Source organism: Bos taurus, chromosome 8 (genome assembly GCF_002263795.3).
Source record: "Bos taurus isolate L1 Dominette 01449 registration number 42190680 breed Hereford chromosome 8, ARS-UCD2.0, whole genome shotgun sequence".
NCBI lineage: Eukaryota > Metazoa > Chordata > Mammalia > Artiodactyla > Bovidae > Bos > Bos taurus.
The window spans coordinates 73538528-73566110 of record NC_037335.1 but is presented as its reverse complement, the minus strand read 5'-3'; the positions used below and the strand labels follow the sequence as shown (position 1 = coordinate 73566110).

The window sequence follows — 27583 nt, the reverse complement described above, 5'->3', positions numbered from 1 at the left end:
CTGAGTACACTTTGGAATTGGGAGGGGACTCAATTTACACAGGTACTAAAGCCATGCAAAAATTTAAGATATTCCAGGTTAAAACAGCAAACTCAAAACCTTCAACAAGGACAAGACTGTGTATGTTCATGGAACACAAGGATGAGATGACAGACAAGATCTCAGAGGCAGGCAGAGGCGCCCTGGCACTAAGTGAACAAATGTACAGTGCTGGTTTCAGGGGATGAATGCTCCGGATGAAAACCGGAGAAGAACTATCACTCCCTCAATTCTGTCTTGGTTTCAGTAAGTGATGTTCCCAGGAGAAAATTATGAACTCAGCTGCCCTGCAGTCAATAACTGACTACAATTTTATTCTATTTACTTTGGGACAAATATTTCAATTAATTAAGTGATTTTAGGAGTTGGAAAAAAAAAGTAAAAGTCATCTCTAATAGAGCAAAAGCTTTCTCTTGATATTTTAAAAATGTGAGCAAATTTCACATATAATTTTAGTCAACAAATTATCTCATGAGCAGCTATTACATATGCAGACACTGTTGCAGGCGCTGAAGGTATCACAGTAAGGAACTGGTCCTTGTAGAGTTTAACATATCAGAATACATTTCAAAGTTTAAAAATGATAATAGTAAATTTTTAAAAACTTCACTCATTTTGGCTGACTACTTAATGTCTAAAATTTGGTTTGAAAACAGTGTATCTTAATTTCTCTCTTTTTTTGCTGTAGGCTTATTATATTGAGAATAAAAGGACACAATGTTAGAATTTACATCTAAGAAAACAATTAAATCTACCTTTACACTAAAAGAATGAGAAATACTACTGTGAATTCTCCTATTGCAAGACAGAGAAAGTGATTATCAAGTGTCCTTTCCTGGCACACGGAGGAAACAGACCTATGTTTATTCATCTACCTGTTACATACAAAGATTCAAAACACTTCATTTATCGCTCCCCTTTAGAGCCCACTAAAATGACAATGAATAAAAACAGCTTGAGACACTAAGAACAAAAGAACATGTGGGCAAACAGCAGAAGACAACAAATGTGCTAGAAGACGGAAAGAGGTTAACTTAGCAAATAAAGGAAACTGACAACAAAGAGCATGTGGAGGGGGTTGCCAAGCAGACGGTGCCCGGGGTCAGGAATACAACAGTGAGACATGAGATTCAAAATAAGACTGTTGGTTGAAGGATCTACTTAAGAGGCAGAGAAGTCTAATTCTCAAGGAGAGAACTAGTTTCTGAAGAAACCGAGCCACAGGAGATATGGGTTGGAGCTGAAGGCCAAGTAACAAACTGAAAATGAGACCTAGTGAAAGGATGCATAGTCAACCATGAGCTGACCTTCCTGGCTCTCAGAATGTCAGCAGCCAGGCCTAAGACATGACATGCCCCCCCACACACAGAACTCCCTGTGAATGGGATTCCTTCTGCTGAGACACTGAGAATCCCCAGTTCATCACCTTACAGTGAGCCCACCAGCTGATTCGCTCTGCCAGTGAACACAGCCCTTCCAATCTCCTCTGAGCATCTCACAACTAAGGATCATCAGATACTGCAGTCTACTAACACAAGAAAAAAAGGAACTCAAAGGAAACAGAATGCCAAGATTAGAATTGATCCTCTCAAAGACACTCCAATCTACAAAACAAAGGTTGCTGAAAAAGGAATACACCACAAAAAGCTTTTAAAAAATAGTCAGATTTGTAAATATCAGTGAAATAGTTGTAAACAAAAGTGGGGAACTCTCCCAAAAAGAAACAAAATGTAAAGCTGATGGAAAATAGAAGGGGGAAAAAAACCCCCACAAAAACTAGAGGACCAATGCAGAAAGTCCAAGATTCACATGTCAGGAGTTCCAGAAAGAATAAGAGAATAAGATAGAGAAGGAAAAAAAAACTCGAAGAAAATGAATCTACAAGTTGAAAGGGGCCAATGGGTACTAGCCTAACTAGTGAAAAAGATACACCATGCCACATTGTCCAGAGAGGGAAAAAAATAGTGAGCAGAACAGCACGAGGTTTCTTAAATGCCACACTGGACTCTTAACAGACAGAAGAAATGCCTTCCAAACTCTGAGGAAAAGTGATTCCCAATAACTAGCCAAACCCAAAAGTGTGAAAACAGAAAGACATCCTTTCCAAGCAGGTAAAAACTTCTACTAATTGGGGGGGGGGGTACGAAACAAAACATGCCACCCCAAAACTGTTAGATTCAACACAGGAAAGACAAAAGGAACTCCCACAACGGTGATGTGAATATGATAAGAACAAAGAAAAATCCCAAAGGTATGCAATAAACCTAGAAAGCACCCTCTGTCTCAGAGGGACAGAATTCAAGGAAAAACTGAAACTGGTAGAACATCCTGATGTACTTTAAAATACTATCAGGAGAGCTAGTCTCTTAGAGGATTTGAGGGTGATTCAATGACAGATTCAAGAAAATGAATCACTCCAGACTGAAACAACACTATGGAGAACTCCAGGGGTCAAGGGGAGATAAACAACTGATTATCTGATTCTTTTAGCCATGTAGAAAATTATATTGAAAAGCTGCTGAAAGGTGCAGAAAGAAAACAGGGATGGCAGATTGAAACAAACAACAACAACAAAAAAACAAATGGAAAGACATGATAATTAAAAACTCTAGAGAAAACAATGTCGTAACAGCAACGATATAATTCATCATCTGACAGTGGTGAACAGTATCTATATGGACATAATAACGTCTACTTCTGTACTTCTTTCGCATGACTACTGTAACAAATTAACCTTAAATCGGGTGGCTGAACACAACACAAATTTATTTTCTTACAGTTCTGGAAGCCTGAAGTCCAAAATCAGTTTCACTGGAATAAAGGTATTGGCTGCCTAGCTCCTTCTAGACGCTCTAAGAACGGGATTTCTTGCCTTTTGGAAGCTGATGGAGGTCATCATTTGGCTTGCAATCCTTTTCCTGCATCACTCCAACCTCTTGCTTCTGGGGTTGCATCTACTACTTCCTCCTTAGATCCTAATCTCCTCCTCTTTTGCTTACAAGTACCCTTGTGATTATATTCAGGGCCTAGTAGGATAAACCCAAATAACCACCTCATCTCAAAAAATTCCTAATGTAACCACATCTCAAATCCCTTTTCCAAGTAATATGCACTCATTCCAGGGACTACAAAGTAGAGATCTTCTTTGGGGGAGGGAGGCCATTATTCAGCCTGCTACAACTCTGAGTACTGGTGTAAACAATGATAATGGGACAACAATCCTGAGGAAACAGCAGGAGTGGTAACAGGAGCAGAACAGAGCTCAATTCTAAGCTACTATTTACATCTCAGGATGTCTAGAACAACTGTATGAGCATACTGTTTAGAAACAAAAAAACAAATACCAGAAGAAACTGCTAAGAGAGTCCAGGTGAGGAGGGACAGAAAACTTTTAATCTTCCTCAAAAGCATTGTGAAACTACTGATTTGTTAAATTATATACATGAACTATATGCGTAAAATGAAAATCAACCTAAAATAAAACTAAGATTAGGTGGCTGGGGAGTGAGAAATTCTGGTAGAGAATGAAAAGGTAACTCAAGGCTAGTGAAGCAGAGGAATCACAAACATAAAAATTAAATGGTTGCTCATTTATACTTATTAAAAATCTGTGTTAGAGGTAATGAAACAACCAATTAAGGAGTTAAGACTTCACTTCTTAAACTCATCCTTTTCACAGAACTGGAAGGCCATCTACTTATAAAAGTAAATCATTAGCAAAAGCAAGGCTATAAGTATAGTAAGATCTTGGCCTGAGCCAAACTGCACTTGCAAACACAAACTTAACCCAACAATTAGATGGCTGAAGCATAGTACTATGATGCAAGCTGTTCTGTTAACACTAGTACAAAGCTCTCCAGGAGGTGTTTATTCATTTATTGAACAAACGTTAAATGATGTGACAACTGTACAATGGATCTATTCAGTCTGTCAGAAATGCTAAGTCAACAAATTAAGTTACTACCCTACCTGTTCTCCTTCCCCTAAAAAGGGCTATAAACCGCCTGGTCGCTCAATCTGTGGACCACAGTCCACCAGAGCAGCAGCAGCATGGCCATCACTGGAGCTGGTTACAAACGCAAAATCAAAGGCTCCACCCAGGAAATTCACAAGCACATAAAGCTTGACAAGTACTTGTACTGGGCTAACTCCATCCCTTCCGACAACCAAACAGCATACTTCTAAATAGAATGGAGGAGACAAATAAGGGTGCTCACTGGTATAATAAAACTTTCTCTTCAGACTCGTGCAGAATTTTTTCTGAGTCATACATATATTCATCAGTCTACTCAAGGTTTGGTAAAAGACTCAGATCATCATAGAAACAGCTAAAGAGTGAGGGAAAGAATATTGAGAACACTTAAACAATATAGAAGGATAATGCACGTATAAAGTTGCCTTCGACATGGGAGGGGGGTGGGGGTGGGGGGTATGAGAAAGCTTTTTAGAGCCTCAGTAATTAAAGGATCAATACTTCTAAGAGGATTTTCCTCATATCACAACCTCAGGTGTCCCAAACTCCACTCTTAAATGCCAAGGGAAAATGAAACTGATGGTGAAGGGTGCTTCTGGGCTCTACTGCCTGTCTCAAGTTCCCCCTCACTCCCAAACTGTAGTATTCTTCAGAGAAGATGCAGAGTATACAGAGGGAAGAACAAAACATGGAGGAACTTGAGATAAATGGGAAAAGGAAGCAAAAAAAAAAAAAAGGTTTGAAATTTTGTTGCCACAGAGTGATTTAGTTAAATTAATAGGCAAAGTGTCAAACCCCAGCCTAACCCCAATTCTGATGAAACTAATCTTCCCACTTGTGTGTTTGGATTTTCCAAATTCCTAACCCAACCAAGTTACAGCTGTATTCATGGCAACATACCCTGGTTCAAAGTGTCTATCAGTTCAGTTCAGTCGCTCAGTCGTGTCCGACTCTTTGCGACCCCAAGAATCGCAGCACGCCAGGCCTCCCTGTCCATCACCAACTCCCGGAGTTCACTGAGACTCACGTCCATCGAGTCAATGATGCCATCCAGCCATCTCATCCTCTGTCGTCCCCTTCTCCTCCTGCCCCCAATCCCTCCTAACCTGCCCCAAGTCTCAAAACCAATTAGGCTTTTTAAAAAAAAATTTATGGGCTCAAATAGGCTTTTATTCTTATGTTAATCGCTAACCTGTTAGCGTTAAATAGCTAAATAACTGCACCTAAATTTTCTGACCACTTAGTATGTAGTCAAAACTAAGGACACACAAGTGTTTAATCCGAATAACAAAGCAAGTCTAGTAATTATCCCCATTTATAGACAGAAAACACAACAGTAGTTCTCAAATGTTTGGTTTCTTACCCTCTGGCCTTCCTTTGCCTGTCAAACAAAACCACTTCTTTTAGAAAGTTTCACCCATTTACCCTAGACCCAAATTATTTCTTCTCTGTGCTTCCATACAACCTCGCTCAGGTATCACATGACTGGGAGCGGGGTGCGGGAAGGGCAGGGGGTAAGGTGCGGATGGTCATACATATGAAAAAGACAAGCGTCCCCAAAGAACAACAAAGGACAGGAACAGAATCTACACACTTAAAACATGCACAAATAAGTGGAAAAGATTTTTCTGAATGGTAGTATTGTGCCAGACATTGTCAACAGGTCAGGAAATGGGCACTACCATTCACTGGTGGAGAAAGGGAAAATCAACACCAAGTTCTACTGAAATTTGATAATACATACCATTGCACGCATGCCAAGTTGCTGTAGTTGTGTCCGACTCTTTGTGACCCCATGGACTGTAGCCTGCCAGGCTCCTCATCCATGGGATTCTCCAGGCAAGAATGCTGGAGTGGGTGGCCATGTACATACCATCAGCCATTAAAAAAAAGATCACACCTTTTGACTACTAGCTTCTACTGCTAGAAATATGCCCTAAAGTAATAATAAGATTCCCACAAGGATGTTCATCATAACTTATAATAGCAAAAATTATAAATATGTCCAAATTAAATATATTAGGCATCCCTGGTGGCTCAGACAGTAAAGAATCTGCCTGCAATGCAGAAGAACTGGATGCGATCCCTGGGCTGGGAAGATCCCCTGGAGGAGGGCATGGCAACCCCACTCCAGTCTTGCCTGGAGAATTCCCATGCTACAGTTCATGGGGTCACAAAGAGTCGGACACGACTGAGCAACTAAGCACAGCACAGCATACAGCCAATTAAGTATCATATAGCCATTTATCTTCTTAAATGTTAACTGGGGAAAAAAGCTTAATACATAACTATACATGTAATGCCAGCTTTGAAAACACATATTCACAGCAGAAAAAGGACTGTACATTGGAAAAATCTATGCGAAAATGTTAACAGACGTTACCTAAAAATAGTGAGATTACAAGTAATTTTCTTCATTAACTTATGATGGTTTTGAGATCAAAAGAACCAGGTTCATCCCCTGGCTCTCCCATTTACCAACTGTGTGACCTTGGTCAAGATACTTTATCTAATCCTTGATTTCCTCATCTACAAAATGAAAATGATAATATCACCCACCCTCAGAGATTAAACGAGACAATGCATGCAAAGTGCTTACACTATAGGCAATCAGCCATGTTTCTTGGAGCTTCCCTGGTGGCTCAGGTGGCAAAGAATCTGCCTGTAATGTGGGAAACCTAGGTTCAATCCCTGGGTTGGGAAGATCCCCTGGAGAAGGGAAAGGCAACCCACTCCAGTATTCTGGCCTGGAAATTGCATGGACTGTATAGTCCACAGGTTCACAAAGAGTTGGACACAACTGAGTGACTTTCACTTTATGTTCCTTGAGCACTTATTTTTTAAAACATATTAAGAAAGAATAAAATTTTTTAACATTAGCAAATAACCACATAGCAAGAGTTTGATGAAGCTATGTTCTCATCAACCTGAGCAGTGCACTAACGTTAACCAAATTTTGGCATTTTATACAGTGTTAACCAATTCCCAAGAAATTCAGTTGAGAATTAGAGATGGTGGATATACGAACTAAAGGACCTACGTATTTACTCAACAGTCAGAAAAACACATTAAAGAAAAAAAATTAGGTCCTTGGGAACCAGCCTACTCTATAACATCTAGAATAAGCCTAATGAAAGAATCACCAAAAAGACCAGGTGGCTTCAGACTCTACCAGGAACAGTAAAATTCAACTAAAAACAGCTCAAGGTCTAATTTAAAAAGGAGTAAGACATGGACACCAGGAATCAATAAACCCAAATGTTATTTTTAAAGACAATGATCTCTTAGAAGCTAATTATTATAAATTTTACTTAGCTGTATTTATAGCACACTGATCACATATCTAGATTCACATCTCAAACATGTACACTCTTCTCAGCGACTCTTCAGACTGAAGCTATAGAAATCACAGAGCAGTTAAAGAAACGGTAGCTACTTGGGCATTCATTAGATCCTCTTTAAGCATCCGGCCTACAGACCGTGCCCATCATGGGCTTCTGGAATATAGTTACCCACTTTAAACCTAAAATGATGAACATGCTGCATTAACTCAAAAACATCAAATATGAAATGTTTCTGCACTAATCAATATGAAAGTTCTGACAGTGTATCTGGGACATAGGACCTAGGAGAATGGGTAAGAGGGAGAAACGTTTTCACCGTATACCTCCTGTACAGTGTGGATTTACCACTGTATGTGTCTGTGTATGCAGTGGTGGTGGGAGGTGTTTATATTAAATCCTGGTTAGTAAAACACAAAAATAACTGTCTTACATTTGGTTTGTAAAAAAGATATGCAAACTAGATTTGGTTATTACAGAGGGGAAAGTCAGATGTAGATGTGCTGTGTGTGTGAGAAGTACTACTTTTTTCTTTTGTGAATGGGAGTTTTTTTAATTGGCTCTAGAAATTTTTTAAGGAAGAGAATCCTACTTTGTCTCTGTTTATTTTTTAGTTTACTTACAATTATTACGTTTTCAAATTTAGTGTACATTATAGTAGTTTTTACTAAATTTACAGAATTTTGTGACCATCATCACTTTTCTAATTCCAGAATGCTTCCATCATCCCTTAGAGAAATGCTGTACCTGCTGGTAGCCACTTCCCTTTCTCCCACCCTTCAAAGCCCTGCTGCTGCTGCTAAGTCGCTTCAGTTGTGTCCAACTCTGTACGACCCCAGAGACGACAGCCCACCAGGCTCCCCAGTACCTGGGATTCTCTAGGCAAGAACACTGGAGTGGGTTGCCATTTCCTTCTCCACTTCAAAGCCCTAGCAACCACTAATTTATTTTCTGCCTCAACATATTTGTCTACTGTGGACATTTCATACAGAACCATGTAACATGTGGGTTCTATGACTGCTTCTTCACTTAGCATGTTTTCAAAGTTCATCCACATTGCAGCATGTACCAGGCCTTTGTTCCTTTCTATGACTATACAATGTTCCATTGTGGCTACAAACTAAAAAGTGCTTGCTCCTTGGAAGGAAAGCTATGACAAACCTAGACACATATTAAAAGGCAGAGACCTCACATCACTTTGTCGACAAAGGTCAGTATAGTCAAAGCTATGGTTTTTCCAGTAGTCATGTACAGATGTGAAAGCTGGACCATAAAGGCTGAGCACCAAAGAACTGATGCTTTCAAACCATGGTGCTGGAGAAAACTCTTGAGAGTCCCTTGGACTGCAAGGAGATCAAACCAGTCAATCCTAAAGGAAATCAACCCTAAATATTCATTGGAAGGACGGATATTGAAGCTCCAATACTTTGGCTACCTGATGCGAACAGCCAACTCACTGGAAAAGAAAAGACTGAAGGCAAAAGGAAAAGAGGGTGGCAGAGGATGAGATGGTTAGATAGCATCACCGACTCAAAGGACATGCAAAGAAGCTCTGGGAGATAGTAGAGGACAGAGGAGCCTAGTGTGCTGCAGTTAATGCGGTCCCAAAGAGTCGAACACAACTTAGCGACTGAACAACAAAAATCCTGTTTTAGTTTACCGGGGCCACCATGACAAAATACCACAGGTGGCTCCAACAACAGAAATTTACTGTCTCATAGCTACTGAACAACAATAATAATGGCTTACATCACCTTTTCTTTATGCATCACCAGTTGACAGATATGAGGTCTGTTTCCACTTTTTGGCTATTAAGAACAATGTTGCTATAAATATTCAGGTACAAGTTTTGCGGACACAAGTTTTCAATTCCCTGAGGTATATACATAGGAGTAGAACTGCTGGGTTATAGGTATATAGCAAATCTGTGTTTAACTTCTTAAGGAACTGCCAAAATTTCAAATGAAGATTTTGAAACATAGGATACAAAGGAAAGAGACAAAAGGGCATGTAAACTACCACAAACATCTGCCTGGAGAAATCTCCAGTTTTTCATTAGTAAATCCAACTCACAACCATTTGTAACCACAGTTGTGTCTTAAAAAGACTTGAGATATATGTGATTTTTTGAACAACTATGTATTCTACTAAACACCATCTCAGTATCAGGCAGAGTAACCTCAACCTGAAACGCGGGAAATAATTTACTACTCCCAGCATTATCTATAAAACTTTTACATGGGCTTAGTCAAGGATCTCCTGGTAATATGAACAAGTTAATACCAAAGGCCACAGTGTTATGGAGAATGCTTACTGTAATAAAACTGACCTTTCTTAATATACCTAAAGTGATGGAACCATGTCCTCTATTTCCCTCACATTCTCCAAAATACTGGGCACTCAACAAATACTTATTGACTGGTAGATGAATAATTAGGGTCTCACCTGAGCATTACTCCCTATGATTACCAGTGATTTATATGTAATCAAATAGAATTTTTTAAAAGTGAACCACAGAGAAGCAACATGGGAGCCTAAAAGGCAGAAAGAATAGTTTTTCTGACTAACTCATAATCTTAGATTAACATTCCTCAACTTCTTTTGGCTTCAGTGTCCTTCTGTACAAAATGACAATGTCTACCTCAAGGGCTTGTTAAGAAATGCAACCTTGGTCATCACTTATCTACAACTTCATTACAAAGAAATGCAATGTAGTTATCAAATTTTCCTTTTATGCTGAAGACTTTGCCTAATTAAAATACACACAAAACAATGTACTGTCTTTATTGTTAGTTTTACAGTAATGAAATGTGACACAAAATCCATGGGATTTTCTACTTTTAACCAGAAACTGAAAAACAAATAAGGTGAAACTCTGGTCAAAAATGTAGATTTTGCTTAATCTTATCCTGAAATGGCCTACAAAATAACCCAGTTCTTGTCCCCAAACTGTTAATCTGGGATAACAGACTTGTATCACAGCAGTAACAACCTGTATTTTTCAATATCCTCTAATCTGACACTTACATTTTCTGCTTAGGGCTCTTCCTGTCTACCTTCAACCACTTACAGAAAGTTCTTATAATGTTCTTCCCCCACAGAACCCCAGGTGTATCTATAAAGAGGCTGGGCACACACAATGGCTACGAAGTGCAAAAAACCTAAGTGTCTGTTCAAAAGATGAATGGAAAAACAAAATGTGGGATAGACATACAATGGAATATTATTCAACCTTAAAAAGGAAGGAAATCCTGTCATATGCTACAACATGGGTGAACCTTGAGGATATGAAATAAGCCAATCTCAAAAAAACAAATATTATGATCCCATCGGTATGAAGTATTTGAAGCAGTCAAATTCACAGAATCAGAAAGTAGCCTGATGGATACAGGATTGAGGGGAGGAGAGAATGGGGAGTTGTTTCAAGGGTCCAGTATCTGTTTTGCAGATGAAAACCTGTTCTGGAAACCTGCTTCACAATAATGTGAATACAGTTGGTACTACTGAACTGTACCTTTAAAAGCGGCCACAAGAGTAAACTCATGGGGTTTTTTACAGTGCAAAATACATAAAAATATCAAGGCACTAAAAGAATACTTAAAGAAGTTTTTCTGCTAGGAAAAAAATAATTCTCCTTTCAAGGAAAGAAAGAAGACTAGAAGCAATCCCTTCTCTACTACCAAGTCTGATAATAATCATTTTTAATGTTGCATCCCTGGGTAAAGACTTTGACAAGAATTATTGATTGCCTACCACAGCTTGTTTTCTTGAAATACAGCCCTCTCAATCTATTAGCCAACAGAAAATATTAAAGATTCCTCTTATGCTATTTTAAAAACACACCTACTTCAGGCCCACAAGACTCTCAGCTTGAGATAAACTGGGAGGGGTGGGGAGCTGAGGGGTGTGTGTGCATGCATGTTTAACACCAAAAAGGCTGTTTCCACTTTCACACAGAGCAGACCTGAAACTCTACAATGGCAAGTTCTAAAAGGTAACATTGTTTCAGAAGTTCAAATAATTTAAAAAACATTCCCACCAATAGGTTTTTAATAGACTAATAAAGAAAATTTAGATTCCTTCTGTATGAAGTATAAACAAGTAATCAAGTAAAAAATCCAATATATTCCTCTAATATTTTTATCCACGGTTAAAGAGACAACAGTTTTTAATTGAAAAAAAAAATTAAGATGGGACTACACTAAAGCTGTCAAGTCCAATATCTTAGAAAATTCATCCCTCTAAAATTATATCAGGAGAGTTTAAGTACTAAAAAGATTCCTAAGAATAATCCTCTTAATAGGATTATTAAAAACTATCGTTCTCATATAAAATATCCTTGACTCCTCCAAATTAACCATATAGGCGTATTAGCCACAGACAAATTTTTAGATTAAAGCAGAGGTTCTTAAACAGGGTCACTGGTCCATGAATCCCCTCAAACTGGATAAAAGAGATCATTCAAGGACTTCGGAAAAGAAAATTCCAGTTAATATGTGACCATTCAGAGAGAAAAGCAACATACAGAAACTAAAATTACAAAAGTCTGACCTTGGTACAGTGGCACACTGAAGCATTCAATAATAAATTGCCAAGAATTCCATGTATGTCACAGGCAAAGATCTAGACAACATCTTAGTCAGCTACAGCTAACATTAAAAATGTCCGTATTAGTAAAAAATTAGTTGTTTTTTTTTTTTTTAATAAACTCAGTGTTTAAACATGGATGGAAAATTAGTAAAGCTAGTTTTAAAAGTCGTACACAGGTTGACAAATTTTTAAAAAGGATAGAAAAATAGCCACAAAAATACTGAAAATACTAAGCAATAAATAGTTGAGACTGCATTCTTAGAATGGAAAACTCAGCAACTATTTAAAAATAGGATTATGCTGCACTTTAAAGCAGAATTTAAAAAAGACTGTTCCTTCTCCTTTCCTCTCCCTTAAGAGTTGAGAAATAGTTACCATGCCAATTCTGTGTAGCTCTCAGAAGGGGAGAAGAAAAAAAAAAAACACATAAAAACTGCTACATGTTGGGTTCAAAATAAAACACAATGGCAAGGGAACCAACTCATCTCCAGTGACCAGGCAGCCAACCCAGAAATGGCACTAGACTAGGCATTAAGGAATTTTTAATCCTACATTAATGATAGTGGACCTCATCAGAGATAGTGACAAAACCCCTAAAAAACTTAAGGGGTATTTAATTTGGTACCTAAAGAACAGCAAGGGAGTACGCTGAAACAATCTGAAGTTACAGGAAAGCTTTAAACATTCACACACAAAAGCAGCACTTTATGATTCTTTCTGTTTGTTCACTTATCTTGTTGTTCAGGAGACTCATCTAAAGCAAAGGTACAATGAAATTAACAGACTAAACCCACAGTTGTAAGCTATTCCTGGATAGCAGGATTTCCTTACACTATTAAAATCTGAGGACCCCCAAAGGCCTTTTAAAATATTTATTCATTTAAAAATGTAATAAGCAGCCCTACATGTTAACAAAGAAGTTATAAAAAGAAAAAGACTATCTCCCCTCCCTCCAAAATTAGTGTGAAGAATGCCATTTCAGTTCAGTTCAGTTCACTCAGTCGTGTCCAACTCTTTGCAACCCCATGAATCGCAGCACACCAGGCCTCCCTGTCCATCACCAACTCCCGAAGTTCACTCAAAGTCACGTCCATCGAAGTCAGTGATGCCATCCAGCCGTATCATCCTCTGTCGTACCATTCTCCTCCTGCCCCCAATCCCTCCCAGCATCAGGGTCTTTTCCAATGAGACAACTCTTCGCATGAGGTGGCCAAAGTATTGGAGTTTCAGCTTTAGCATCAGTCCTTCCAAAGAACACCCAGGACTGATCTGCTTTAGAATGGACTGGTTGGATCTCCTTGCAAGAGTCTCCTTGAAGAGTCTTCTCCAACACCACAGTTCAAAAGCATCAGTTCTTTGGCACTCAGCTTTCTTCACAGACCAACTCTCACATCCATACATGACCACTGGAAAAACCACAGCCTTGACTAAACGGACCTTTGTTGGCAAACTAATGTCTCTGCTTTTGAATATGCTGTCTAGGTTGGTCATAACTTTCCTTCCAAGGAGTAAGTGTCTTTTAATTTCATGGCTGCAGTCACCATCTGCAGTGATTACACTGCTGCAATCTTTTCAATGTCTCACTTAACAAAAGATGCTGAGATTCTCTCAACTCCTTCTGCAGTCAACATACTACACCATGTTGTGTAGGTTAAATATATGAAGAAATCCAGTCGTACTCAGATATGTGGTTGGGAAGGTAGGAACAGTTTCCAGGTTTTTCAGGTAGTTACAGATATCCCTTTGATACTATTGCAAAACTCAACATGTGACAGTTTCTTACAAGTTTGTGGAATCTGAAACCATTATCAGTTGTCTGTTATATTAAAATCCAGCCTGGGAGTCGAAACTTCTGAGGCCATGTGCTGCAACTACGGAAGCCAGTATGTATTGGAGCACCAGCTCCAGCACCAGCACCAGCTCCAATACAGAAGCTACCACAATGAGAAGCCCATGCATCACAACAAGAGTAGCCCCTGCTCACCACAAAAGCCCAAGCAGCAACAAAGACCCAGCAGAGCCAAAATTCAACAAATAAATAAATAAAATTACATACACTGAAAAAACCTACTGCTCTTACACTTCAGCTTATGCACAATTCTTTAACATCACAGGTACTGGCCATTTGTAAAATACTGATTCAGTTATGTAGATCTTCCAAATGTTGACACATTTCATTACACAGTATCAAAAATCACTATCATTAAATATTACTACTGATCTCATCTAAAATTATCTGTAAGTATTCAGAAGTTATCAAGCTCAGGAGATGCACGTTTTCCAACACTTTCTGAGTTTTGCTTGGAAACTTAAATTTTATCAAGAGCAACACACACTGTCCAATGCAATAACAGATTCACTGTTTATTTGAGAAAATGTCTGCCAAATATTCAAGTCTCAACAGTCTGTCAGTACAGGGGGCTTCCCTGTTGGCTCAGATGGTAAAGAATCTGCCTCCAATGCAAGAGACACAGGAGACATGGGTTCAATCCCTGGGCCAGGAAGAGCCCCTGGAGGAGGGCACGGCAATCCACTTGAGTATTCTTGCCTGGAGAATTCTATGGACAGAGGAACCTGGTAGGCTACAGTCCATGGAGTCACAAAGAGTCGGACATGACTGAGCAACTAACACACACATAGCTCTTTCTAGTAAAAATGATGTCCCCCAAAAGCAGCTAGTTAGTTCATCTTGAAACTCAAATAACTGCACTCACTAATGCTTTTCCTCCAACCACTGTATTCTGGTTTACAACACTTCAGGTGTACTTTCCATTTTGCCACACAGAATGTTCAACACGTGTACTCAAGAGTCAAGACTTTCAATAGTAGAGACTTGACAAAATCCATTTTTACTGCTTCATCAAAGACATTAAGTAAAATGTGCATTTTCAAATGGCTGATACATGCAATGAAGATGACTGTGGTGGTACTGTTACCACCCTTTGGTGCCAAGGCCTTAATACAGGCTAAGAAGTCAGCAGATTGACCCACCACTGCTTTTGTATCATTGGCGCAAATGTCAACATAATGAAAAAGGCAAATAATGTCTTAGTATGATTATGAAAATAGTTTTAACTTCAGAGACCTTTAGAAAGAGAGGCTGCCAAACCACACTTCAAAATGGAATAAATGACCACTGTTTTGACAATGCACCAATGTACAAGGACATACATTACATGTTCTAGCTTAAGAATTCCATTAGCAGAAAATTCAGTAAATCTCCAAGTTGGATTCAATTACTTCAAAACAATAATCTGCTAGGCATTATAAATTAACTCTAAACCAGTCACATTCCAACAATCTCAAACACCTTCACCTTAACTAAAAGGAGCTCAAGTTTTTAAGTAAATAAACTTACATTAGGGAAATCTAAAGTTTTGAGGTGAGAATCCTAGCTCCACCACCTGCTTACGGATACAGTTAGTAAATTAACCTTTCCGGCCTGTTTCCTGTCTCTGTGGAAAAACAACAGCATCTACGTATTTCACAGACTACTAACATACATGAAGCACCTACAACGACACGCGGCACATAATTAAGAAAGCTGATTTATGTATGACCAGGCCTTTACTTCTCTTTCCTTCTACTAAGGGAGCAACTTGCAAACCTGTGGTTACTCAATTTTAATTTCCATTATCACCCAAGAGAAGGGAAAGAAGTCGACAGTTGCGGGCATTAGCTAAAATATCTATTTACAACCCTTTCGTTTTCCTATTTAACAACATAAGAAGCTTAAAATAAAGTTTACCCTTCTCCCTGCAACTCAACTAAACTGGGCAAATACAGATATATAAACACAAAATATATGGCAATCTTTTTTTTTTTTTTACTGATTTAATAAAATTAATTCTTTGCTTCAATCTCTCATCATTCTGCTTATTCCACAATTTTCAAGAATTTTAAAGTATAGTTCACTAAAAGAGAGTACTGAGAAAAACCTAAGTGTCATTTTTGGTTTATAGGCTGAGACAATCAACACCATTACTTCGTTTTTCCTTTTTTAAACCAATAAAGGAGTACAAAAAAACTCCTTAGTACCTTAGGAGAAAACAAGGATACTGCCTACTACTAGAGAAATACAGTCATCCATGTTGTTTAATGGGCAAAGTGACTACTCTATGCAATGGCACTGCATTAGTACCAGACTTCTGTCAGCAGTAATGCTAGTGTTAAGAGAAAGAAGTTGTCACGTGTGTTACAAAGTGAAAATGTTAAGACCTTCACCCCGAGTCATTAAGTTCTGGAATACAGCCGATGTGCCAATACTCTAAAATTTGCAAAAAACTAGGTTCTACTAGTTTTTTCTACGAACTGACCCTAGTGCGTAAATCTAACACGCATACTACTCTAAGAAACATAGAACACAAATGATGTTAAGTTCTGTGATACTATAGCATTAAACATGCTGAATGGATTTAAAACTGTGAAATTCTGTGATGTCCCAAAGACTGTTTCTTAAATTTTATTTACTTCATTACTTGGGGAGTATTTAGATTCTCCCACTGCAAATTTTTTTCCCAAGAACTAGTCCACAAGTCTAAGTCCAAAAATAAACAGGAAGCAGTGTTGAAAAGACGCAATACATTTGGATCCAAGTTTCACTGGCTCATGTAGGAAAATCATACCCTAAAATAATACCCTATGAAAGAAAGTTTAAGATGGTCAAACTTGGAGATGAGAAAAATTACACTTAATGAAAATAATAAAAATTCATTATTTAATATTCAATATTAAATAGTGAAAATCTGCATCAAAATAATTAAAATAACCATATTGGTTAAATTTCTATTTTTTTTTACTCAAAATTACACACTTCAGATTGCCCACATGTATCTGAATTTTTAACAATCCTATGTTCACAAGTCAAATTTGAACAAATTAACGAATTAGGAGAATTGTCACTGCAAAAATTTATTAGGAAAAATTCCTTACTGTTTCACATTAAAATGATGAACTTTATTTTCAAGTTTGTTGAATCTAGATTTTAAAAACAAAACCAATGGTATTTCTATTACTAAATAATAAGAGCTGGGAAGGAGTCAAGAGATCCACAGCACCAGCCACATGTCAATGTTGGGTGATGAGAGTTCATCACACTATTCCATCCATCTACTTCCTGTAATGTTCAAAATCTCCACAATGAAGTATTTTAAAAACATTTTTTAAAGAACTAGGCAAATTATAAAGGAGGCAATCATTAGCTTCAGAGAAAATAAAGGGATGCACAGAAAGTGAGCAACATCGCAGAGTAGTGTTGGCTCAGGAATGAATTATTTGCATCCTCATGACAATGCAAGCACTGATTTCTAATTTGACCATAACACGTGATGCAGCACTGGGGCAAGGGGACAACCACATCAACAGCTAAATCTTCATCTACCAGGGAAGGAAGTCAATCGGAAATGTTTAAAATCAACGAGAAACAGAAATATCATTTTATTTACCAAACAAAATGTAATTAAGCCCAATGGAATACAGCTAGAAGAGTTCAATATAACTGCCCTTAGGAGAGGGACTAGAGAGGATATGAGACAGAGTGTGGAAGGGACTGTCGTTTTTCATTCAAATCCTTCAGTACAGTATTGGATTTTTTAGAAACCTTTTTTACTGTGAAGTCTACTAAATATAGAAAATTAAAATTAATCAATTATTACGAACATCTGTACAACCATCATTCAGGTCAATTCACCATCCCACTTATACATACATATTCTTTGACTCCACTCATACAGAGTTCAAAAACACACACACCATTTTCCTCACTTTGGCTGGTAAGTTTTTAGTTGCCTTTAAAGACAACTGCCCACTTTCCTACTCTCCCTTACTCCCCATAAATGTTCAAGTAATAACAAGAGCTAAACCCTTACTATGTGCTAGGTTTCTTTTCTAGGAACATTAGCTTATTTAATCATCAAAACAACATCATAGGACACATTTTACTGTCATCCTCGTTTTACAGAGGGGAAAACAGGTATAAAGAGGCTGAGTTAACTGGCCCAGGACCACACAGCTATCAGGCAACTGGGTAGTATTCCAACCATGCAGCCTAGCACTAGAGTCTGTGCTCAAACTACTATCTCATAAGAGAACAGCTATCAACAAAGGAAAAACTTAAAGCAGAAGATATGATAAAATGTAGTTAAAGCTACCATGAAGGCTAAAATAAAAACTACATGACATGAGACTACGTGAGTGCTAGGGGTTTTAGTGCCGCATCCTTCTCCAAGACAAGCAGCTACATCAAAGGTAAACTACTTGAAGTGCCTGAAGAGCACAGGGCACAGAATAAGCACCCCAACACTGGCTGTAAACATTCTGAAGGGCTTACTTGGACCAAAGGACAATAAGAGAATATGATCAAATGTCAAAATTCTGTCTCAGTTCTGAAATCTGACAGTCGCTCAGTCCTGTCTGACTCTTAGCAACCCCATGGACTATAGTCCTCCAGGCTCCCCTGTCCATGGGATTCTCCAGGGAACAATACTGGAGTGGGTAGCCATTCGCTTCTCCAGGGGAATCTTCGCAACCCAGGGATCGAACCTGAGTCCCCCGCATGGCAGGCAGATTCTTTACCAAATGACCTATCAGGGAAGTCCCCCTGAAATGTTCTGAAATGTACTTAAGGAAAAATCCTGAGCCCTGAGTAACCAAAACCACTGTCTTCTTTTTAAATTAAGGCCCCCAGAGAATCCAACATCTCAACCAACTTAACTTACCAGTAGTAACAACATGAGGCTGTCTCTTTTCTAAGACATCTTTGAGAATTAACAAGATTAGAGGACCAGGAACAACAGAAATCACCTAATCCAGTTCTGTTTTCTAAAGGCTAAGCATACTGGAACCCAGAGTGACATATACTAGCCTGTTACTAGGACAGAAACTCAAGGTCGCCTCACTTCTTCCTATTATATGGCTATATGTGTATCATCAATCCACTTAAAAAGCTGCCAAGTAAAAAGTATGTCTCAATCATCGTATCTTTCATCCATATTTGTCCTCCTTCATAATCCCGTAACAGTACATTTTTATCCCTCCATTCAATAAACACTGAACACCTACCGGTTCCAGGCTTTGTTCTAAGCATAGCAGTTTTTATGTAGAAAGTCCCACATAGAGGACAAAGATACAGCAGTCCTGCACTAAGCTTATAGAGCAACAGTGAAGGATGGGATTAATATCTAAATATTATAGATACCAAGTGCTAAGAAGGACGATTTTAAATATTTCTGGAAACGGGAGATGAGTATAAGGGTTACAGACGTGACGTGAAGGATGAATATGATTCTGATAAGAGAAGAGTGGGAGGAGTGTCAGGCATTCCAAGGGAAGAAGCACAAAAAAGAAAAACAAAAACAAAACGAAGACCTCAAAATAAGTACAGGGCTTGTCTGAAGAACAGTATCCATTCACCTGGACAGTAAAACATGTTGGCAAAGAACAAAGAAGTAGGAGTCATATTGGTGAGAAGTCTCACCTCACATTCTAGGCTAAAATATCATTCATAATCCTGTGGATACAGTGACCACTACAAATGTCTAAGGAAAATAAACTTGGGCAGCATTTAAGATTAACTTAGAAGCAAAACATTTAACAAGAAGCAAGGAATCCTTTAGGAAGTTACAGCAATCCTGATGAGAAATACTGAGAACCTTAACCAAGGTGAAAGTGGGCATGGAAAGAAGATTAAAGCATTCCAGAGGTAAAAAGGGCATGCCATGACAGCTGACTGTGTGTAGGAGGAAAAGACAATTTGGAGCCTTTGATGGAAAAGAACTTGGGATGTATCGTTAACAGAAAGCAGGCAAGCCCAAGACTGAGCCAGATGTAATCATTTACAGATCACACTCTGAAGCCAGGGGAAAATGTACTAATCTTTTTTTATTTCAGAAAAATAAACCTTTTCTTAGTAAAATAAACATATCAGACTATAGTATGCAAACTACAGTATGCAAAAATACCCAAATTAAAGCTATGTATTTTGAAAATTGAGTGCTTTTTATACTTACTACATTTGTATGGACACAGGTACTAGAATAAATCATGTTTTTATTAAAATAATACATACCACACTTCGGCATGTTAAAATGCCAAGAGTATACTGTGTGTAAAAGTAACACTTAACAACCTCATATGAAAATTATGTAATGTATCAGTAGCAAAATGCAGCTATTAAGTATAAGCAGAAGAAAACTCCTACTGATCCATCATATATGTCACAAACTATCATTTGGTTCAGTTAGGTAAGTTTGAAATCATCAATTTCTTCTGATTAAATAAAATTCATGTGGTCTTTGCCTGTTTAACAAGCAAACTATGAACTCCTTCAGGGCAGGGTTTATATTCTAGACACATTGGATTCCTAGTGTGTTTAGGACCTGCAGATCTCTGATAAAGGGAATAAATGGAAATCAACAAAGGAATGTTTTTCAAGGATCCAGGACTTTCATAACTTGGTGGGTATTACACAACAGCACAGAACTAATGATCCAATATTTGAGTGCCTACTGTTCAACAGGTAATGGAGTTACAAAATGAGTAACACATGACTCCTCCCTTGAACTTAGGATTTCTTTCTCTGGACAAGCTGAATGCCACAGGCTTCACCAGAAAACCTTGATTTGCACTATTTGTATGACCAGCAGTGAGTCTCGACTCCTTTAAGCTTCCAGTTTCTCATCTGCAAAACGGATGAGGATTCAAGAGAAGGAAACGTGAGAGAGCTGTCTCAGAAGTGCCATGGTAGCCAGCTGGCTCCCCCACACGGCTCCACAAACTCTGATCAGGTACTTAATCAAGAATGACACTGACACGAGCAAATCCAAGCATTCAACTGGCTCAACACAAGGCCATCATCCTACCATCACCTGGAAAAACTGTCAGAACAAACGGTACACTGACAGGAGGTCAGAAATAGGACCTTATTATGAGGACAATACAATCTAGAGAATTTATAAATTTTCACTAGACAGACTTTTGAAAAGTACCTATTTTAATTTATCTGAGTTTTAGACAATTCCTACTGTAATTCAAGACACAAAATACTATTAAAATTCATACCTTAATATTTCTGAACAATGACATAATACAACTACTCTAAGAAAAATGTCTCCTCCGTCTAAGACCATCTCAAATGCCATCAAAAATCAAAAATCTTGAAGTTTCAAAAATTGAGAATTCTGAAATATGCTAATAAACAAATCTGGGGGGAAAATAAATACTTAAGAAATTCAACTGATCAAATCCAGTTTCTAAGAATACAGAAGACATGCTCTATATCCATTACACTGTCTTTTCTTATCCACCTAAATTAACCTTTAAAAGACAATTAAAGGCATCATTTGAGCCAGCACTTCTTCACAGAATATGCCAATTTCAACACCACACTCTCAAAGTAGGCAAGTTAAAAAAAAAAAAAACTAAAAACGCCCCTTAAAAATGAAAGATGCTATCAAGAATATTTCTGAGCTAAATGCTGATGGCATCTATTTCAACTATGTAAAAATACAGTGTATAACCATGAAAATGTATCATCATTTATTGGTACATGAAATTTACACAGCAAAGATATTTTTACCATATGGACCTTAGACTCTTCTTGTGACAGTTTTATATACATCATTATCTAGTGCTCCTTATTTTAATCAGGAAAAAAAAATAAAACACACATAAACAATAAAATATTTTAAGACTATCTTTTAAAACTGTTCTCCCACTGCTTGGACAACAAACATAAAACGTTCTTAAACTATTACAGACTCAGCTGCAAGGAAGCCCTTCAGCAACTGAGATTTTGAAAAGATTCTATATCCAAATTCTGCATTATTAAAAGCTCTCTTACCTTCTGCTACATCATCGTCTACTGCTCCTTTCACCTGAGAAAAACACCACTGAATATCATTCCCTCCTCCAGCTCCTGGAAAAAGAAAACATACCAATTAAAACTGAGTTCTGCTCATGTTTACTCTCGTAAACACAGTGATGGTATCCATGGCTGGCATGAGACTAACCGCCTGGTACTACCCACAGATACAACCACCACCTCAGAGCACTAATTTGGAAAAAGGTTAGTCCCCAATAGTTGGTATTGTGTTCAAAAGAGAGAGATTCCAGGTCTGAAATATTTATTGTCCATGTACTATCATCACCACTGTACATGAGTGCAAAACTTTCCTTCCAGTTTTCCTTCCCCTCAAATACAGTAAAAGCCTCACTTCAAGCAAGACCTACCAGAAAAACGTAAATACCAAAAGTCAGAGTTTTTCTTTAAGGGTACAAAAGCCTGCAGAAGAGTTAATAAGGTTAAGCTACCATAAAACACCGAACGAAGAGAAAACTTCAGGAACATTACTGCCTGGGTGAGGAGCAGTGATTCATATGAACCCTATCACCACAGGCGCACATACAGCAAACACAACCTCACCACCCATTTCTTTGCAGTTCATTACCAGCAAATCACTGGCTCCAGACTGAGAGGAAGAGAAACTGAATTGAATGCTGAAGGGACTGCCACAGGAAGCTTGTTTCCCCTCCCTTTCACCTAATCCCTCAGAAGCCAAAGGACCTTGCAAAGAATTGAATTCTGCTCATTTGTCATCATCTTGTGCAAAACAACTGTAATTTCACATTAATTATTCAACGAGGCCAAAAAGCAACTTATTCACAGCAAATCTTAAGTCGATCCAACGTGTTAATTTTTTTACAGACTTAATGATCTGTCTAAATATTGATGAAAGCATAGAAAACTGGTTTAGTCCCTGAATGTTTCTATGTCACTTTCAAGCACGGAGAGGGAAATGTCCTGGATCTATCAAGAAACTGGATCGGGATCTAGAATTGATTCTATTAGATGAATGAAGATATTCAGCAACATCAAAATGTACAAAAATAATCCTCAAAGCAATTGCCTTTCTCCCCCTTCACCTCCATTCTTTGCTAAATATTCCAACCTGGTTTTCTCTCTGCATCTTTTTCCCCCTCCAAGCTTTTACCTAAATCTCTCTTCCGTTGGCTATTTATATCTCTGAACTCCACAACTATTTTAACTAACTCCATGAAACCCTTTTGGGAAAAGGACATCTGCACAAAAGCTAACATGCAAAACGTAAGTTTAAATTACATTTTCCACGCAACTTGCTGTAGTAGAGGCCTTGCACTCTTTGGATGTAAAGGGTAAGAAACCAAAGGCAGAATGGTTCCAGACCCTCCAAAAAATTCAGGCTTACAGTCTCAAAAATATACGTACCCACAGTGGAAAGAAATACACTATGTCCCCATTGTATTTTAACTTGTAAAGCACTCTTCCTTCTCGGTGCAAAATAGATTTATTCGTAAAAACACCGGAGAAGGCTTGCAGAAGGAAGAAAAATAGGAACTACCGGAAGGAAGAGCCGCAAAAAAGCCCCCCGGGGGGGGCGCGGGTGGGCGGGGGCGGAGGTTTCTCCCGGCTCCCAGGCCGCAGGGACAAATCGGCAGTCGCCCCCACCCCGCCCCACCCACGCCTTACCCCTGGGCTCGCCGGCACACACCCCACCCCCACCCATGCCCAGGCTCCAGCCCTCATTTTAAAAGCCACTGCGATGCCACAGCGACCACTCGCCTCCCCAGAACCCTCCCCACCCCCACCCCACCCGACCAATTCCCTGAAATCCGAGGGGCGCCCCGTGGCTCTCCGATAGGCGCAGGCGGTCGCTAGGGGGTGATGGAGGGAGGAGGAAGGAAGCGGTGCCTTGTCAGTGGAGAGGGTGATTTCTCCTTTACCTGCCATGTTGCGCTGCAAATGGTGACCCTGCTGGGTTCCTCGGGGTCTCCGCTTCCTGAACTCACCCCCCTCACCTGGGGATGGGGGGGTAAAGAGGGCGGATGGCGGCGGATGGCACCTGAGGGGGGAGGGGGCAGGGGTCGGGGGAGAAGGAAGGAGGGGCGGGCAGACCAGCCGGCGGGATGGTGGATTTCACTCAGGGGCTTCCCCACTCTTGCTCTTTCTCCAGCGGCGGCGGCGGCGGCTACGACAGCGACGGCGGCGGCGGCGGCAGGGCAGGCGACTCCACTTTCAAAATGGCGCCGGCTGGCCTGGCCAGTGACGTCACCCGGAGGGCGGAGCCGCCGGGCTGGGCCGGAGGGGCGGGGCGGGGCTGTGGAGGGGAGCGGAGGGGGAGGGGCGGGGGAGCGGCCCGGCGGGCTCCTGGCCCCGCCCCGCCCCGCCCCGCCCCGCCCGCTGCGTCCCAGCCGGCCGGGCCCGCGCGTTTCTGGCTCCTGGCTGTAACCCTCCCTGTGCTCGCTTCCGTACCAGTCCGAGGTCCTGCTGCGCTTCGGTGCCCACACCTTCGCGTCAGTGCCTGCACTCTGGGGCAGGCTCAGTGGTCCAGTTAACGTGCTCGCTCGTAAGAGTTGATGGGGTCCTGTGTCTTTTTAGATAATACTCGTACTGTATTGCTACTTAAAATAATGACTATCGGGCAGCCCCGAGACCAATAAAATACAGGGACGGTGGTGCAGACTCGCTGCTCAGCCAAGGTGAAAGTTCGCGAATCTGAGAAGGACGTGGCTGGGCGGGTGCCATTTGGGTGAATTAAATTACCTTCTCTTGGGCCCGGGAACGAAGGCGAGAGCCCTTGATAAGTGAAGGCAGTTGAGAATGGTTTCAAAAAGAAAAACTGAGTTTGTTAGTAGATTATGGTCGAAAAGGTGACCCAGATCTGTTCTTCCAAAAGTGCAGAAACAGTAGTTAAGTGCTGGGCTCTGAAACCACGCAGCAGATCCTGACTCCATGCAGGAAATGAGGGTAACAATCCTACCTTATAGGATTGTTTCAAAGATTAGATTATTTGAGTACGTGATAAACGTGAGCTGCCAGTATTATTAGATTTGTATTGAGAGCATCTTCAGTGGAGTTAGAAGGTTTACGAATAAAAATAAACTGGAAACACCCCTCATCAGCCCAGAGAGGATGCGTACTTCTTTAAAAGATGCGCTAATGATGCATGCAGCCCCTAAAAACATACATATTACATATTTCAGTCTCTGCAATACTCCAACAGAATAGAGAATCACGATTTCCACATAAGAAACACCTCGAAAAACATCCAGGATTTGACTTTAAGGCAGAAAGGGGTGATAAGGCATTCAGAGACCAAAGAAAAGTTTATGATTATTTGCACCTCCTCTACAATATTTCCACTTTCTGCCTAATTCTTCTTTTTGGGGGCTCGGGGGGATGGCTGTACTGGGTCTTCCTTGCTGCTGGGACTTTCCTCTAGTTGCGGGAGTGGGGACTACTCTCTAGTTGCCGAGCTTGGGCTTCTCTTTGCTGTGGCTTATCTTGTGGAGCACTAGCTCTAGGGAGCCCTGGGCTTCAGCAGTTGTGGCTCTGGGCTCTAGAGCACAGGCTCAATAGTTGTGGCTCACAGGCTTAGTTGCTCCAGGGCATGTGGAATCCTCCCAGATAAGGGATCAAACCTGTGTCTCCTGTTTTGGCAGGCCTACACTTTACCACTGAGCCACCAGGAAAGCCCACTGCCTGATTCATGGATCTGCAGAGGAGTTTGATAGTAAACTGTTAGTCGTTCAGTTGTGTCCCAACTCTTCTTTGCAACTCCATGGACTATAACCATGCCAGGCTGCTCTGTCCATAGGGTTCTCCAGGTAAGATTACTGGACAGGGGAGCTTCCTGTCCCAGAGATTGAACCTGGGTCTCCTGAATTGCAGGCGGATTCTTTACCATCTTAGCAAAAAGCAAATTTAAAAATCCCTCTAGATGGAACAGTTGCAGTGTTGTATTATGTCTCCATTTCTACATTAGTATTTCTTGCTTAACCAATGAACAAACCCAAACTAAAAATCCACCCTGTATATCTTTCAGCTACCTGAAAGATACAAAAATTCAATGCAGTGTGTCATCTTGATTGTTTTAGGTACAGTTAATCTTCAGTTCCAGGATCATTTGTTCCCATTTCTTTGTGATCAGTTCTTGGAATTGTGGCAGCTCGTCCTGGGTATACTCTGGTTATCAAGTAGTTAATGTCTCCACATGGTGTTTGAATATCTATAAGACAGCTTACAGGCTATGGCTCAGAATATTATCTATGGCCCTTCAGAAAGAACTAAAAGTCCTTAACTATGCTTAATGAGTACGTTATTCTTATTTAGTCTCCTTTGATTGTTTTCTTTTGTTTCCCTATTTCTCAGGTCTCTGATTAAATTTATTCTTTGACTAAAGTTTTCCACAGACAAAAGACAGGTTGAGGACTCGGGGAATGGAAGGGATGTGGCAAGGACCATAGGATCCTGCTCCGTTTCACCTTCAGCTGTGTTAGGTGTCCTTCTGAAACAGTCTCATAAAATCTAATGCACTTCTCTCTTACTTGATTATGTTCAGTTCAGTTCAGTCGCTCAGTCGTGTCTGACTTTGCTGCAGCACGCCAGGCCTCCCTGTCCATCACCAACTCCTGGAGTTTACCCAAACTCATGTCCATCGAGTCAGTGATGCCATCCAGCCATCTCATCCTCCATCGTTCCCTTCTCCTGCCCCCAATCCCTTCCAGCATCAGGGTCTTTTCCAATAAGTCAACTCTTCGCATGAGGTGGCCAAAGTATTGGAGTTTCAGCTTCAGCATCAGTCCTTCCAATGAACACCCAGTTCTGATCTCCTTCAGGATGGACTGGTTGGATCCCCTTGCAGTCCAAGGGACTCGCAAGAGTCTTCTCCAACACCACAGTTCAAAAGCATCAGTTCTTTGGCACTCAGCTTTCTTCACAGTCTAACTCACATCCATACATGACCACTGGAAAAACCATAGCCTTGACTAGACGGACCTTTGTTGGCAAAGTAATGTCTCTGCTTTTGAATATGCTATCTAGGTTGGTCATAACTTTCCTTCCAAGGAGTAAGCATCTTGATTATGTTAGAATTACCTAAATATGTGTCTGTTACTAGACTGAGTTCTGTGAGGGCAGGAGATTTGTTTTAATCATCTCCGTATCATCAGCCACATAATTTGTTGGATTGATGGATGAATGAACACATCTCTCTGGTTTAGGAAGAAAAATGGTGACTTGTTGGCTCCTTACTGCTTTGTTGTTGTTGTTGAGTCACTCAGTCATGTCCAACTTTTTTTGACCCCATGGACTGTGGCTCATCTGTCCATGAGATTTCCCAGGTATGAATACTGGAGTAGGTTGCCATTTCTTTCTCTAGGGTATCTTCCCTACCCAGAGATCGAACTCATGTCTCCTGCATGGCAGGTGGATTCTTTACTGCTGAACCTCCAGGTCATATCACAAATTGAGTGGGTGTTTTCACTCACCCTTCTTAATCCTGGAAGAAAGAGACATTTTACAAATTATCCTGGTCATACCAATCTACATTTGTTAGGCAGTAATTGGTTAAATATGTAAGTTGCTTATAGGTAGTCATCCCCACTACTTCCAGTGGTCCTGTGTCCCTGAATACATATTACCCAAGAGAATCCCATAGGGCACCGTTCCCTCCCTCACATGAACCATATGCTATTATGCAAGCATTTTTCCATGTGAGCCTGAGCCAGAACATCAACAACTGACCACATGTAAGATGTACAAAGTAATAGTTGCCAGCAGAACTGGGTTTGGCTTAGTTACACCAAGAGGAAAATTCCCTCTGGG

The 27583-nt window shown here is 40.0% G+C and overlaps 1 protein-coding gene across 3 annotated transcripts in view; it reads right to left on the bottom strand.

Annotated features, from left to right (window-relative positions):
- The window catches only part of PPP2R2A (protein phosphatase 2 regulatory subunit Balpha), a 78321-nt gene extending 54327 nt beyond the window's left edge, over nt 1-23994 (bottom strand). For 2 of the 3 annotated variants that reach the window (XM_024995546.2, XM_059889001.1), the window contains exons 1-2: nt 23701-23994; nt 21782-21856 (exon numbers count right to left, since the gene is read on the bottom strand). In XM_024995546.2, the coding sequence (XP_024851314.1) occupies nt 21782-21856; nt 23701-23707 (82 nt within the window). In that variant the 5' untranslated portion in view covers nt 23708-23994. Of the gene's footprint in view, nt 1-21781; nt 21857-22251; nt 22314-23700 lie in introns of those variants that run through there. The other variant, NM_001191533.1, reaches the window with a different exon arrangement.
- Between the last annotated feature and the right edge of the window lie 3589 nt (nt 23995-27583).